The 17,295-nt window shown below is 41.6% G+C and overlaps 1 protein-coding gene across 1 annotated transcript in view; it reads left to right on the forward strand.

Annotated features, from left to right (window-relative positions):
* Nucleotides 1-4,752: 4,752 nt before the first annotated feature.
* Nucleotides 4,753-17,295, forward strand: part of P4HA3 (prolyl 4-hydroxylase subunit alpha 3) — a 32,129-nt gene continuing 19,586 nt past the window's right edge. Inside the window, exons 1-4 of the mRNA XM_006777970.2 lie at nucleotides 4,753-4,973; nucleotides 5,645-5,868; nucleotides 11,813-11,962; nucleotides 12,751-12,852. Coding sequence (XP_006778033.1) covers nucleotides 4,766-4,973; nucleotides 5,645-5,868; nucleotides 11,813-11,962; nucleotides 12,751-12,852 — 684 coding nt within the window. The 5' untranslated portion in view covers nucleotides 4,753-4,765. The remainder of the gene's footprint in view (nucleotides 4,974-5,644; nucleotides 5,869-11,812; nucleotides 11,963-12,750; nucleotides 12,853-17,295) is intronic.

Raw genomic sequence — 17,295 nt, forward strand, 5'->3', positions numbered from 1 at the left:
GTTTTAAACATTGTTGTGACACACCGGTTGAAAAGCATTGGTCTAGATTCACTGAGGTCCAAGTTTATTGATGGAAATAGCAGACTTTTTTGTCTTTGATTTCAGATCCCAACATGCTCCCGGCTACCCGTGTGCTTGCTCTCTTACCACTAACCCCTCTTTTTGGTGGCCCTGATGGAGATGAGGGTCAGAACTCTGACGCCCGTGCCCAGCCTCTCAGGGAACAAGCTCAGAAGAGCGCCTGTTGATTAAAACATCTGGGCAGGGCTTCACTGTCTGATCACCACTGTCGTTGTCACAGTGGGAGGTTTTGCACAAACCTTCTCTCCTTTAATTCTCTCTGACACACAGTGCTTTGGAGGAGGTTTGTATTACTCTCTTCAACAAATGAGACATTATTTAAACTATGAGAAAACCAAAGGACTTTATCCAAGATTATAAATGCAGTGGGTAGCAAATCCAGGACTAGAACACAGCTCTTTTGATTCTCCTCCCATCATGCTGTGATGTTTTCCTGCTGGCTTATCTGATATGACAGGACCCAGACCTGAGGTTTATGAGCAGCCAGAGTACATAATGGTTAGGAGTCTGGATTCAGCAATTTAATAGACCTCTTTTTGAATCCTTGGCTCTGACTTTGGGCGAGTTTCTTTAAAGCATTAGCTTTTTAATCTGTAAAATAATGGTAGTGAGAGTACCTACCCCCATAGGGTTGTTGGAGGGATTAAATACCATGTAAAGGTATTTATCATTGTGCTTGGGATGTAATAATTGCTCCATAAATGTTAGGTCTTCACGATCGTTAAGACTGACTAGTGAAACTGGACCCCACGTTTGGCTCTAAACAGTAACTAGGACTGTGAGAACTCAGGTAATAAAAAAGAATCAGAAAAATTCTAGATCCTCTTCTCATGTGACTTACGGATATGTAATTTCAGAAAGTGTAATTTGATATTTTTGAGACTGTCTCTTCTCGAATCAGTGCTCTAAACCCTAGTGAAGTGTTTGCTTTTTAAAGCAAGAATTTTGGCGGTTCCTGCTCATGTTCTTATACTCCCAATCTGGTGATTTCTTGGACTTGAGATGTTATTTCTAAGGGCCTCAGTTGATATTCTTCTCTGAATTTTTAAATTTAAAAATGAAATTTTGGGGAGGTTGAAACTACTCTCTACCCACATTAATGAATGAAAATTATACTAGTTATAGTATATATTGTTATATACTAATATAGCATATATTTGTTACATATATAAATAATATATATATATAATTAAGCCCTAGCTCTTTTTATTGGTACAGTTTTTTAAAACTACCAAGATTGAAGGAGTAGGGCCAGCAGCAGTTATTTCTGTGCTAAGAATGAACCATTCTGAATGTCTCAGAAGAACTGAAGCAAAGCCATTTCTGAATTCCAAAGGAGAAACATATTGAATTGAAATAGCCCATGTATTGTGGTTGGATCATCTGTCCAGGCTCCGTCTAATGCAGGGATTGGGTTGCACATTTTATGTGCAAATTCTTGAAGGAAAGGATCTGTTTTTCCACTCTCAGCAGCATTTGCCATTTAGGAAACCGTGAGGTTTGAATTCAGCATCCAGTTACTCCGTCTCTGAAAACCAGCTATTTGCTCAGAGGCTGGGCATGGGGCCAACGTTTAGATTCCAGACCAGCCTCGGATATTAGTGGATAGGGGTTTTTTCTCTCTCTGTAACAGAAAAGTGATGTATCTGAGCGCTGAACTGAATTATGTGCTTCAAGGAAGATCAGACCCCTGTGCTAAATAAATGGAGCCCGTCCTGCAAAGTGGGCTGCGAAGAGAAAAGGAGGTAGTGCTTTTGATCTGACTGATGGCTTGGTACACCTCTCTGTCTTCCCTCTTGCCCTTTGTGCCTCAGTTTCCTCTGTTGTCTGTTAGACATCAGTCCTCAAGCACCAGATGAGGAGTCTATTTACTCAGTTGCAGGAAAGGTAATGGAAAGAAATACTAGAACAGTCACGCTAGAAGAGAGACCTTCTAGACTAGACCAGCTCTGTCATTTTATAGAGGAAGAAACTGAAGGATAGTTGGAGGCTGGGTCGGGATAAGTCTCAGGTCCCCTCCCAGTCCGACCGTCTTATAAAATCACTGCCCGTTCAGCCTCAGTTGTTTCTGGACACTTGCTCTTCAGGTTGGACTCCAGCCCAAGTCTCTGCTGAGAAGTTTTTTCATCGAGCGATGGAATATCTTCCATTAAGTAGTTCCATATGGAGCTGATGCAGGAAATAATGGGTAATAAAAAACAAAACAAAACCACACCCCGAGACTGGTATATTCAAAACCCTAGGACAGTGATGGCGAACCTATGACACGCGAACTCATTTTTTTGGTTGATTTTTCTTTGTTAATAGGCATTTAAATATATAAAATAAATATCAAAAATGTAAATCTTTATTTTACTATGGTTGCAAATATAAAAAAATTTCTATATGTGACACGGCACCAGAGTTCAAGTTAGGGTTTTTCAAAATGCTGACACGCCAAGCTCAAAAGGTTCGCCAGCACTGCCCTAGGATAACTGCTCTCAAACAGCCCTGCTTGGGGACCAGAGACACCCTGGTATTTGACAGGCTTCCCATTCCCTCCCTGGGGCACCCAGGTCCTGATCCTCCTTCCTTAGTTTATGCTTGAGTTGAATATTTGGCTCCCTGGGAGCACTGTGAAGCAAGTCATCTTCTATTTTCAAGCTCTGATAGTTGCAGGAACCACCCTTGAGAAGTCTGTAGGTCAGACTCTGCTGGAAGGTATGGAAATCCTCCCGCCCAACCACCATCTCTATCCTTCACTTTCATCCCTTTCCGCTCATGGAAGTCCCCACTCTTGCCAAAGAGCTCCTGTATTCTCACATGCTCTTGTACACATTCACATAAATCCATATCCTTTTCGCTTTGATCACACTCTTTTCGTTTACTTCCTGTGTTGTTGTTATATTTCTTGGAAATTAATAATTTTAAAACAAGGGGGAAATTCTTTGAGGGCAGGACTAGAGCTCTTAAGTCTGCCTTTTTAAAATCTATACATTTCAATAGTATAAATCCCGCTGTTAGGAGTGGGATAAGCATAGTAGACCAGAAAAGGAGACAGCATGTTTTGCTTACATGAACACTCTTGCAGGATATCTGAGGAGAGAAATTAACGAGGAAGATGGTCACTTCTGGCCCCACTCTTCTGTCCCTTCCTGCAAACGGAAGCATGCTGGAAACATCACCTCTTCATTCCCCATTAGCCATCATCAGTGTCTACATGTCACTGTTATTGCTCCGATTCTCCTGGTCTCTTGCTTGCAGTTTTGAAATGGCCTCCAAACTGGTCTTTCTGCCTCCAGTCGCTTCCACTTCTGAACCATTCTATATTCAATACTTAGAATCTGGTAGAAATGCATCGTAATGTAAATATCTGATATGCAGGATGTATTTAGACGACCCCTGTGAAAGGGTCGTTCGACCGCCAAAGGGGTCGCGACCCACAGGTTGAGAACTGCTGCACTAGACTGTGAGTCTCTGAGAACCAAGGTTACCGTCTTATTCACAATTTTGTTCTTAAGTCCTAGAATAATATAGTATTTCATTCATTCTTTCATAGAAGTATGTATTGAACTTAGGCATAGAGTAATGAGTATTTTCTTAGGCATAGAGTATTTTCTTATCTATGAAATCCTTGAGCATGGGCCCCTGTCTTGTCCAACTTCTGGCATGGAGTCTGACAAGTAAACAGTATAGAGTGACTTGTTGAATGAACAAATACATGTCAAACCTCTATGCCTTTGTGCACATTATTCCCTGTTGGATCAAAAAACGCTCTTCGTTCCTTCTTTGTTCAATCCATGGAAACACTATGGCACAGTCAACTGAGAACAGACTTCAGAGTCGGCAGGCTTGGGTTCATTCTTGGTTTTGTTGCTAATAGTATGGCCTTGTTTCAGTTTCTTCTCCTGTAAAATGGGCATGATCAAATCTATTCTGAGGGTTGTTGGGGGTAATTAAATGAGACTATGTATTTAAAGCGCTTAGCGGAATGCCTAATACATGGTGAGGACTCAATAAGTAGTAGCTATCCATATTATAGTCCTTCAGGACTCAGATCAAGTGCCATCCCCTCTGGGAAGTCTTTCTTATATTTCTTTCTCCTTTTAAAATTTTTTATTTTTTGATTTTGAGGGAGAGAGAAAGAGAAACATGGATTTTTTGTCTCACTTGTTTATGTATTCATTGATTGCTTCTTGTATGTGCCCTGACTGGGGATCAAACACACAACCTTGGCGTATTAGGACAATGCTCTAGTCAACTGAGCTACCCAGCCAGGGCTCTTCCCTTATATTTCTAACTCCCATCTGGGTTAAGTGTCTTGCCTACAAATTGCTATAGCGTTCCATAGCATGATATGTTCACTTCACTTTTCTCATAGCATGCATCACAATTATTGCAACGTGTTCGCATTTCTACCAGATTCTAAGTATTGAATATAGAATGGTGAGAGAGAAAAAAAAGATTTTCTGGATTGTGAGCTCCTTGAGAGCTGGACTCTGTCTTGCCTTTGTATCTCTAGCCCCTAGCGTGATAACTGACTGGTAGAGACTGACTCATTGAATGAACAAATGAAGAGACCTACTTTTGTTGTGATAGTAGTGGGTTTTGTTGTTGTTGTTGTTTTTGCTTATTGGTTACAGTATTCCATGAGTCTCGAGGGATTCAGCATTTCATTTTTAACTACTCTTAATGTTTATACAGCATGCCAGCCTTTCCTAGGTGTCTGGTTGCATCGGTAGGTGAGATCATCCCAGTCCTCTCTTTCAGGTTCTATCACAAGGTGCTTTCTTTGCATGAGGATTCAGCAACCCCTGTGTCTAACCCTCTGCTTGCATTTACTCTCATCAAACGCCTACAGTCTGACTGGAGGAATGTGGTCCATAGTCTGGAGGCGAGTGAGAACACCCGAGGTAATGAGGAAGCGGGCTGGAGGGTAAAGAGATTCCATCTCCTGACTCAGTGGAAAGGAGAGAGATTCTGATGGGATGTGATGACGGGCAATGAAGTGGGTAGGTATTACTTGATCTCCTTAGCTCTAAGTATCACAAAGAACTAGGTCCCCTTGTTAATAAGTTGATATAATTTTACATTAGAAAGCACCTTCATATCCATTATCTCACTTGATTTTGGATCGAATCCAAAATATCATCCCATTTACCTAATGTAAAAAGTGATGTCTTCTAATAATTTCTGTTTTATTAAGTTGCCACTACAGTGTGATCTGTTGCAGGATCACTTTCTTAATTTACTCTGCTTTGTATTTGAACAAGTTTGCTGACTTTAGGGAAGTTAAGAGGGAAAATAATTGTCCCTGCAAAGGGCAAGACTCCTGGAGACAGACAGGAGGGAACAGTGTGATGAAGGTGTGTGCCTTAGTTTTCACTCTAAAGCCTTTATTCCTTATTCAGAAGATTGTATTCAGCATCGCTCTGTGCCAGGAACGGTGCTTGCCACTGAGAAGAAAAGCAAATCAAATATTATTTTTATTCTTGAAATATGTGAACAGGTAATTGTGCCTTGCATGTGTGAAATGCTCACCACCTGCTTTTTGAATGGGGGTGTGTTTTCACGACCTTTACAGCTCTGAAGGATGGCTTCGAGAAGGTGGAGCAGGACCTGCCAGCCTTCGAGGACCTTGAGGGAGCAGCAAGGGCCCTGATGCGGCTGCAGGACGTGTACATGCTCAACGTGAAGGGCCTTGCCCGAGGCGTCTTTCAGAGAGTCACCGGCTCCGCGGTCACTGACCTGTACAGCCCCAGCCGGCTCTTCGCCCTCACGGCAGATGACTGCTTCCAAGTTGGCAAGGTAACAGTTTTCAGAGAGAGGGCGAATTGCTAGGGGCTACTTCCTTGTGGATGAAATAATTATATCCCGGTTGCTTTTTACATTTTTTCTAATTGTGACAGCAAACTTGGACATTTGTTGTTATTCCCCATTTTCAGGTGAAGAAACTGAGGTTCAGAGAGGGTGTAGAACTTACCTAAGGTTTCACAATTTTAAGTAGGACTAAAATTTGAACCCGGGTCTTTTAACTCCAAATCCCAGGCTCTTTCCATGATAGCTAAAGTGACCATCTACTTAGGACACTATTGGGAGTGGAAGGGGTGTTATTAGCCAGGACAACAAATGTACACTGGGACTGTCCTGGGGAAAGTGGTCCTTTGGTCACCCTAGCTCAGTGGTCGGCAAACTCATTAGTCAACAGAGCCAAATGTCAACAGTACAACGATTGAAATTTCTTTTGAGAGCCAAATTTTTTAAACTTAAACTATATGGGTAGGTGCATTGTTATTAACTTAATTAGGGTACGCCTAAGGCTTAGGAAGAGCCACACTCAAGGGGCCAAAGAGCCGCATGTGGCTCGCGAGCCGCAGTTTGCCGACAACGGACCTAGCTATTGCACCCTGACTGAGGATAAACAGCTGGGTGGAGAGGGGAAGCAGAGTTAAGGATGGGGAAAGGGATAGGAGATGGTGATGTGGAGGGAAGATCATGGACAGTCGGCCTGCTGAGACTCTCTGGAATCTCTTGTACATTTCCTGGGAATTTAGAAATACTGAATTAAAGTAGTGTCACAAAACAGGCCATTCACTCTAATGTTACTGGAGGAAATAGACTTCAGGAAGCTCCCATATGAGATATTTTACTGATCTTTGATCATAAGGCATAAGCATACTTGAGGTCATTTTACAATATACTCTTTGTGTGCTGTTGCTTTAAGAAGTAATGGAGTATGACAAAGGAGGCAAGAACATACAATGGAGTCAAGACAGTCTCTTCAATAAATGGTGTTGGGAAAATTGGACAGATACCTGCAAAAAAATGAAACTAGACCACCAACTTACAGCATACACAAAAATAAACTCAAAATGGATAACGGGCTTAAATGTAAGATGGGAAACCATAAAAATACTAGAGGAATCCAAAGGCAACAAAATCTCAGACATATGCCAAAGCAATTTCTTCACTGATACAGCTCCTAGGGCATTGGAGACCCTGAATGGAATTAGAGCTGAATCATCAGGTTCCTGGCTAATTTCAGTTTACGCCAGTTAAAGTAGTTCCATGTCAATATATGCTTCATTGGTGAGGCCTTTCTGAGTCCGAAACCATATGTTGAAAATTTAGTAAGTCGCTTCCTGAAAGTCTCCCTGGCAGTCTTTATTTCTGTGTGTATTTACTTATTTTGAAAGATAAGACATTTCAAATTTACCAAAAGTATGTAAAATAATACTGTAACAAGCAGTTCTATCTGTCATTGAGATGAGCTATACGTTCAAATTTTGCTATATTTGTTTCAGATTTTTTTTCAAGTCTTTACAAAAGAATTTACATAGGGCTAAATAAAGCCTCACTCCTTTTCCTTCTCACCACACACCACCCTTTCTACTCCACCTTCCCCAGGTACCAGGTAGCCGTTGTCCTGAACCACAGAGTATGAGCTTTGTGAGTCCAGCTCCTTTCTCTCAGCACATTATGTCTGTGAAGCTCATTCATGTTGTTGCATTTATTAGTAGTTCAATCCTTTTTATTGCTTAGTAGTATTCACCCAGTTCCCTATTGATGGATACTTGGATTGTTTCCAGCATGGGCTGCTTTGAATGGAGCTGCTAGTAACGTTCTTATGTAAGTCTTTCTGTGGATGTTTGTTTTCATAGCTTTTGGTTAAAGAACCTGGGAATGGTGTTGCTGGGCCAAAGAATAAACTTCAATAATTATTCACATGTGGCCAAGTGTGTTTCATCTACATGCCTCCAATTCCCTCCATCATTGTTTATTTTATTTATTGATTTTAAATACATTTTATTGATTTCAGGGAGGAAGACAGAGGGGGTAAGAAAGAGATAGAAACATCAATGATGAGAGAGAATCATTGCTCAGCTGCCTTCTGCAAACTGTTACCCCCCCCCACACACACACACACACACACACACACACACACACTGGGGATTGAGCTTGCAACCCAGGCACATGCCCTGGCCAGGAAATGAACTGTGACCTCCTGGTTCATAGGTTGACACTCAACCACTGAGCCACGGCGGCCGGGCCATCATTGTTTATTTGAAAGTGGATCGCTCCATTTTCTGATTTCTTAATTGTCTAATTCCCCGACCCTACCTACATTATGTCTGGTGATTCTTGTTCATGATCAGTTATTTCCTGATAGGATTTGTTGTGTTTAATCGTGAGGTTATTTTTTAGCAGGACTTTTTCCCCCCATAGAAGAATCTCTGTGCCCAGAGAACTTTGGGAATATTTCCCCAGAGAGTTTTGGATTTTCTTCTTCCAGGTACTCGGGTGGTATCACTGGACTTAGACCCCTCCTTTTTTTTGACTCTACATTATATCCCCATGACTTATCTATATATATAAAAGCCTAAGTGACCAAATGAGCGAACGACCAGTAGACAGGCCGCTATGACGTGCACTGACCAACAGGGGAAAGAGGTTCAACACAGGAGCTTCCCCCTGGTAGTCAGTGTGCTCCCACAGCAGGAGTGCTGCTCAGCTGACCAACCCATCCAGGTGTCCCACCAGCCCTGCAGCAGCTACTCACTCCCTCAGTAGTCCTGCAGGTCCAATCTTGAGAGAATGGGGCCAGGCACCAACGGACTGGCACTGCCCGCATGATTCTGACAGTGCCACCAGCCTCCTGGAAGTTGGCCTCGGGCACTGCAGACACTTCCCCTCCCTAGATGCTCCGCAAGGAAGAAACTATGTAAAAGTGGCCGCCAGGTGGTTCCCGATGACCAGTGCAAACATCAGCTGGATGGATCCGGATCACAAGTCGGCAAGGGCATCCCACTGCCCACCAGGTGGGCCAATTAGGTCCTGGGCCCTACCCACACCCCCCTCAGGATGGGTGCCAGATGCAGGGCTCATGGCTGGTGAGTGCCGCTGCAGCTATGTGAGCCTCTCCCACTCAGGACTGATTGGGCATGAGCCTGGAGAAGGCGCAGCAGGGCCAGGATGAGCGGGAGTGGCAGGCAGGATCGGCAGGTGGCGTTGGACTGCTGGTTTCGGCCCAATCTCCGCAGGCCACGCCAAGGGACCCCACTGGTGCATGAATTCATGCACTGGGCCTCTAGTTTATTTTATAACTGGAAATTTATACCTTTTGACCCAGCCCCTATCCCCTACCTTTGTCAACCAATTTGTTTTCTCTTTCTGTGGGGTTGGGTTTGTTTGTTTGTTTAGATTTCACATATAAATGAGATATATGGTATTTGCCTTTCTCTATCTGATGGAGAAGGCGCAGCAGGGCCAGGATGAGCGGGAGTGGCAGGCAGGATCGGCAGGTGGCGTTGGACTGCTGGTTTCGGCCCAATCTCCGCAGGCCACGCCAAGGGACCCCACTGGTGCATGAATTCATGCACTGGGCCTCTAGTTTATTTTATAACTGGAAATTTATACCTTTTGACCCAGCCCCTATCCCCTACCTTTGTCAACCAATTTGTTTTCTCTTTCTGTGGGGTTGGGTTTGTTTGTTTGTTTAGATTTCACATATAAATGAGATATATGGTATTTGTCTTTCTCTATCTGACTTATTTCACTTAGCATAATGCCCTCAAGGTCCATCCATGTTGCAAATTGCAAGAGTTCATTCTTTTTATGGCTGAATAATATTCCATTATAGATGTGTTATATATATGTATATAACTTTACTTATTCATTTGTCCATTGCTAAACACTTAGATTGTTTCCATATATTGGCTATTGTAAATAATGCTGCAATGAACATGTGGGTACAGATATCTTTTTGAGTTAGTGTTTTCATTTTCTTCAGATAAATACCCAGAAGGAATTGTTGGATCTAATGGTAGTTTTTTAAAAATGTTTTGCAGAATCTCCATATTGTTTTCCATAGTGATTGTACCAATTTACATTCCCACCAACAGTGCACAGGGTTCCCTTTTCTCTACATCTTCGCCAACACTTGTTGTTTCTTGTCTTTCTGATAATAGCCATTAAAACAGGTGTGAAGCGATAACTCATGGTTTTGATTTGCTGTGGCCTTAGGTCTATTTTTATATTGATTAATTGGCCTGATGATTCCTTAACTGTATGAATAATGTAAATTCACACCCTAAACTCAAGTGAAGTGTAAGCTTAAGGTTAGTAATATTCTAAGGAGCTATTTTATTCCCCTAAACAGAGCCAACAGAAACAAACCAACTTTCTTTTCTCCTTATGGCAGTGTGTAGATTTTTCCTGGTCTACTCTTCTTCTTAAGGTATTGTTTTCAGTGGGTTACCGTTTTATGAGTGTGTCTGAATTCCAATCCCTAGATTTGGGGAGGTCTACAGAAGACTCCTCTGTCCTCAAGTGGGCATTACAATCTAAGGTTACTAAGTACCAAGGTTACTAAGACTTACCCCCATCCCAGGCAGCTTCAGCATTTGCTCATAAGTTTATTGCTTGCATTTTTCAGCTGCTCCTTTTTTGTTTCTGGTGCCTGAGTATTTTCCATTCTTTCTTGAAAATATATAAGTAAATGTTTTGTTCAAAATTTCTAAATCTCTGTGGTTGGAAGGATTCCAATTATTTCAATCTTCCTCATGGAAATCTTAAATAAATTGTTAACTTAGCAGAAAAGGTTCAGTCATTTTTTATCAGAATTCCTCAACTCAGTCTTGTCACAAATAGGGAACCTGAGGACCAGAGAGATAACACCGCAGGTGAAGTGCAGGCCTGGGATAGGAACCGACTTATAGTTAGGCTACAGAGTCACGGATCTCTGCATTCTGCTGTCTTTCTGCCTATCTGGAAGTTATACCTGCATTTGATCATTTTGTAAGAATCCTTCCAGCTCTGAGACTTTATAATTCCATGCTGTCTCCCACATCAATTTCCAGGAAATTCCACTAGCAGTTCTGGTATTCTAGTTAATGGTGAACTATTAAAAGACAGGTGCTATGTCTAGTACATGTTGCCTTATTCCAACATTTAATATAGAACAATGCACTGAGCTCTCATACCATTCCCAGGTCTACCTTCATTATAGTGTCTAATGCATTGTGTCACAATTATTGGTTTATCACCAGCCCCTTGATTTTAAGACCTTTAAGGGCAGGGACCACCGGGTACATTACACTCAGTAAATATTGAATAAATAAATGAATGAATTAGTCCATTCCTCACACTGCTGCCAGCAATATCTTCCTAAAAACAAGGCACTCATAACTCTCACTAGTTTATCCCCTCCTGCCCTTTAAAGTTCATTTCCTGCTTCTTTTCACCTTACACCACAGTCACAATGTGTTATTTGAACACATTCTTGCTTTGGCTTCTGTTTCTACCATTCCCTCATCTTAAAATGCCCTTCTCCCCAATTTTGGTGTATTGAAATTCTTTGGCTTCTTCAAGGATGTCCCATCTCAGATGCCACTTCTTCCATGAAACCTTTTGAGATTCTCAAGCCTCCTCCTTTTTTTATGTCTGCCCAGCATAGAATATATATATATTTCCTTCCAGCATTCATGCCAATCTGTCCAGTATTATAGTTAACCTGAGTTCATATCTGTCTTCTCTCCAGGTTATAAATTCCTTAAATGCAAGTATCCTTGTGTCTTCTCTGTACCCAGTGCAATGCCTTGTATGTAACAGGTGCTTAATAAATTGAATTTAAATGAATTTGAGATGGAAACTGGCTTTGTTGGGTTCCAAAGGCCCCCCACTCTTTGCATGTCATGTCCTTTCCTCTGCCTGTGGACTAAGGCTTTAATGATAGTGCCTACGTTTCCTACAGGTGGCCTATGACATGGGGGATTACTACCATGCCATCCCCTGGCTGGAGGAGGCTGTCAGTCTGTTCCGAGGATCTTACGGAGAGTGGAAGACAGAGGATGAGGCAAGTCTCGAGGATGCCTTGGATCACTTGGCCTTTGCCTATTTCCAGGTAGGGGAGTAAGTGAGACTCACTGCTTTCATCACAATAAATGTAATGCTTTATATGCACTTTACAATTCTGTAAGCATTTTCATGTCTCTTAATTTATTTCATCTTCCTAACAGGACCAAACGTGAGTCGAGCAGGGCGGTAATTTTATTATTTCCATATTTCATATGTGAGTAAACTAAATCTCAGAAGAATTCCTAACTTGTCACAAAGTTCACTTGTCCAAGTCTGTCTGACTCTTAATCCAGTGCTCTTTCCAATGCACTGACTACTTTGAAATCATCGTCTCCCATGTAGGAGGGCAGTCTTTCATCTGTAGCAGCAACAGCTGCATCGACACATGTTTAGTAGGTTCACGGTCAGTGAAGATCACTCTTTTGCACTCTCAACAATTCATAACTCTTCACAGATATTGTGCCATGATATTGCGAATGTCCAAGGAAGAAGTTTGATTGCTGTCCTCTTCCATCTGCAGTCGAGTCCAACTGTAACATGACTAGTGTCCAGCTATAGAGCCAGCCTTATTGGTCCATAGTACCAGCTCAATGCCTCCTCCAGTGTTTCCTTGACACTGTTGATCTTTGACCTGTTGTCCCTCACATGGAAGCTCATGTCCCTAAATATGGGAACTGTCATCTTCTGGCATAGCTAACCCCGTTTCCCAACTGCTTTGTGCAGTCTTCAAGAATAGGCTGAAAAAGTCACTGCGGAGCCAATTCCTTAGAGTTTCTTAAACAAACAAACCAGTTCTACGCCCTACATTCCTTTTTCTTTCCCCCTTTTGCTGAGAAAAGGGAGGAGGATATGGGCGGTCCAACCCCACGTGTGGCTCCCAAAACATATCTGTTCTCGGTGCAGCAAATGGTCTGGTTCCTCTCATGGAAGTTTCTGGTAAGTGGATCTTTGTTATAAAACTTAGCAGGGTGCCTCTCCTAACTTTCTTGTTCAATTGCTACATATTAAAACTGAAATCGAATCACTGTGATGCAGCAAAGCGCAGGAAGTGATTGAATTTTAATAGAGGAAGAAAATGGAGAATTGACACTGAGAGATTCAGAGAAGTTAAACTAAAGCAGCTTACCCTGAAAGATGGGATTTTAAATCCCGTGTCTGATTGTTAAATTTGGGGGTCTCTCCCCCACCACCCCCCGTGCTGACTTAAATTTCTCTTCTACTCACTGACAAAATCTCCCTTCCCACAATCGTGCTTTGTCTGGTAAATTTTATTCATCTTACAAGGCGTAGCTCAGATGTCACCTGTTTTGTGAAGTCTTTCTTAGTTCTCCTGAGACTCCACAGGCTCTCCTTCTTTGTGCTCTGACAGCACAATTGTTTATGCAACAGTAATAGAACACTAAGGCATTGTCTTGTAGACCCTGTATGTTCCCTTTTCTTACCCCCAGTAAATTAGAAATCAATGTCTGTTCATGGACCTTTCATTTCATTTAAAAAAAAATATATCAGCTTCAGCTAAAGACAAAGAAAGAAAGCTATGAGGAGAGGCCAGTTATGGGAGGTTACCCAGAAAAACATGGTAAACAAAGGTAAGGTTGTTGTGCAGATTTTTTCCCCCTTTATTGATTAAGATATTACAGATGTGTCCTTATCCCCCCAATGTCCCCTCATCCCCCAATCCTGCCCTCACCCTCACCCCTTGTTGTCCACATCCATCGCTTATGCTTATATGCATGCATACAAGTCCTCTGGTTAATCTCTCCCCCTCACCCTCGCCCTCCCCTATCTAAATGGATAAGATTCTCTTGTGATTTAGAGTCGTCCTTCCCTTCCTGAACCACGGAGGGAGATACTTACAAATGGGGATGCCCTCTATGTCCCTTACAAAAGGGTAACACTACTCTGGTTTTCAGAATGTCTCCTGCGTCTGTTCTTTCTCAAAATATTTAGCTTAGAATTATCCTTATGCCAAAGGGGGATAGCATATTCTACTGCCATTCAGTGCTCACCTCAAAGAGTTGTGAGGATTAAATGAGCTCATATGTGTCACACCCTAACACTGACACATATGTACTCAATACATGGAAGCAATTATGATTATATTACATACCACAAGTATATGTTCTCTTTTTCCATTTAACATTGTTCAGTATACACATTTCCAAAGAAATTTAACTGAAACATAAAAAGTAATTCTAACATTGTTCTTGATAAAATATAACTATTACATGAAAAAACCCTTCATTTTAAAAATACGTAAAATTACATTATAGGTCTCTTCATTTCAAAAAAGTTTGAAAAACTGTAACCCTTAGCTAATATCTGACATTATAAGATGTCAGTAGATTATTTAACTATCCCTCTGTTAAGTATAAAAAAGAATAATTATATTAAATATTTAGAAACAATCTGTATGTCCCACAATAGTGGAATGGCTAGGTCATCTGTGATGTAGCTTATTGATGAAATAAAATGCACCCATTAAAAATGCCCAATCTCTTGCACACCCATGTTCATAGCAGCACTATTCACAATAGCTAAGAGATGGCCGCAACCCATGTGTCCATCAAAGGATGAATGGATAAGCAAAATGCGGTATATACATATAATGGAATATTATTTGGCCTTAAAAAAGAAGGAACTCTGACACATGTCACAACATAGGTGAACCTTACAGACATTATGCCACATAAAACAAGCCAGTCACTAAAAGACAATTGCTGTAGGATTCCACTTACTTGAGGTATGGGTCAGCTTCATAGAGACAAAGCAGAATGTGGTTACGAGGGGCGAGGGGAAGAGGAAATGGGGTGTTGTTTAATGGGCACAGACTTTCAGTTTTGCAAGATGAAAACATTCTGGCAATTGGTTGCACAACAATGTGAATATATTTAATACTGTATGCTTAGAAGTGGTTAAGATGGTACATTTATTTTATGTGGGTTTTTTTTTTTACCACATTTAAAAATAATAATTTTAAAACGCTGTCTCTGAAGACTAATTTTGTAATGATATATAAAAGCCATTCCTGATAACCATGCTGAGTGGAACAATCAGGATATGAATATGTATTTTATAACTATGTAAAGACTGTATGTTATCCAGAGTGTTTGGAGTGCCGGGTTCCAGTGGAGCATTGTTTTTCTATTTCTCATATGTTTTATTTCTTTCTTTCTTTCTTTATTTTTTAAGATCTTTATTGTTGAAAGTATTACATATGTTCCCTGTTTTCCCCTATTGGCCCCTTCATCACACTGTTGAACGTGTATGCATATATGCATAACCCATGGACACTGTCTCGTATGTTTTCTAATGTGCTTATTATTGCTCTTTTCACTAAAAATAAAAATTAACAAAATACATATATTTTTTTTGATTTCAGAGAGGAAGGGAGAGGGAGAAAGAGCTAGGAACATCAATGATGAGAGAGAATCATTGATTGGCTGCCTCCTACACATTCCCTACTGGAGATCGAGCCTGCAACCCGGGCATGTGCCCTTGACTGGAATTGATCTTTCAGTCCATAGGCTGACACTCTACCCACTGACCCAAACCAGCTAGGGTTAAAAATAAAAATTTTAATATGCAAAGATAAAATGACCAGAAGGAAATAGAGTTCTATCAGTTCACCATCATCCCAGAGCAAGGAGACAGACCACCTAACCTGGTCTGTTCTTCAGGTTTGTCTGGAACAGGGGTCCTCAAACTTTTTAAACAGGGGGCCAGTTCACTGTCCCTCAGACCGTTGGAGGGCCAGACTATAGTTTAAAAAGAAACTATGAACAAATTCCTATGCACACTGCACATATCTTATTTTGAAGTAAAAAAAAAACAAAACGGGAACAGATACAATATTTGTATTTGCATGTGGCCCGTGGGCCGTAGTTTGACGACCCCTGGTCTGGAAAGTCCTGTTTACTTTTGCCCAAGGTTGAATGGCTACAGGAAGAGTTCATTACTATGTGGTAGCAATGGTTCAGAGGTATTCCTTTGCCTCCCTCCTGTTGGCAGCAAAACGGCACCAGGTGTGAGACCAGTGGAGTCAGATGGAACCTTGGTTCAGCAACCTCAGCACTTGAGTTCTGGCTAAGAAAGAATTCAGAGCCAACATTCAAATACTACAAGCAAAAGTTTATTTAGAAAGTCACAGAGGGAAGAAAAGTGAGCCAGTTGGGCATGGGCTTAGGAGCAAGTTAGAGGCCACAGAAGGGCCCTTGGAATTTAGGAGAAAGACAGAGGCAAGGAAACTGCACCTGAGGGAAGCGGGTGGGAAAGGTGCAGGGCTGCTCAAGAGAGAGCCACACTGGGTGCTGGTCTTGAGGGTGATTATCTGAAGGTCCCAGGGGAGGATCTCAATAGAATATTCATCAGCTTTCCAGGTGTGTCCTTTCAGGGTCATGGTCTCCACTGATTGGTCGGCACCAGGTCAGGGCTCATTAGTCAATGTAGCTGGTCAGCCTTGGCATTGTTTATCTGGTTTTGCTGCTTTCCTGAGCCTGGGACTGAAACACAACTGAGGCCTAGATGTTACCCACAGGGGTTGAGGCTTCAGGGAGTGGTTGTGCAAGGGCCAACATGGGAGTCGCATGAGGCCACTCTTTGGCCCCTTGTTCCTCCTCCGGGGGGTTATACCACATGACTAGTGACATGCCAGGGGAGGAAAGGGCAGGGCAGGGCCCAAGCCACGCGACCAGCGATGTGAAAGGTCAGGGCGGCTAATCCCTATGACCAACAATATGAAAGGTCAGGTCTGAATGAATTTCCCAGTTTTGCCCATTGCCAGGCACCCAGGGCCATCCACCCTGGTGAGCTTCTGTACCTGGCCTATCGTCCTTGCTCTGCTCGTGCCTGTCTAACTGCCTAGCACACTTCCACTAACTTTGTCGACTCCAGAAAGTATTGAGCCTGGAGAAAAAAAAATATTTTTACTAAGCGAATATACTTTATTAAGTATATTACTAAGTATATTACTTTTTTAATATACTTTATTAAGTATATTTTTCATACTTAATATGAAACTAAATTTTTATAGTTTCATATTAACTTTCATAATGAAATTTATTCAAATAATAACACCCTGCAATTACATGATCTTGCATGCTTTAGGGTTCGAGAACATTTTAAGAAAGTTTATTTTTACTTATTTTTCTACCTTCCCTGGTAAGGGTGGTAATAAGTCATTGGTAAATGAGGAAACTAAGGAGACCTGATTTACATCAGGCCTGCAAATCCTGAATTAGGACAGAGAGCCTCCCCATTGCTAGTCTGCTGCTCATTTCAATGAGTCTTATTACCTACTTATGGTAAGAATATCTTATAATACTTTTGAAAATCCATTGATTGATTTGGTCAGAGGAGATATCCTCAGTGCAGTAAACT

This window comes from Myotis davidii, unplaced genomic scaffold, assembly GCF_000327345.1.
Source record: "Myotis davidii unplaced genomic scaffold, ASM32734v1 scaffold169, whole genome shotgun sequence".
NCBI lineage: Eukaryota > Metazoa > Chordata > Mammalia > Chiroptera > Vespertilionidae > Myotis > Myotis davidii.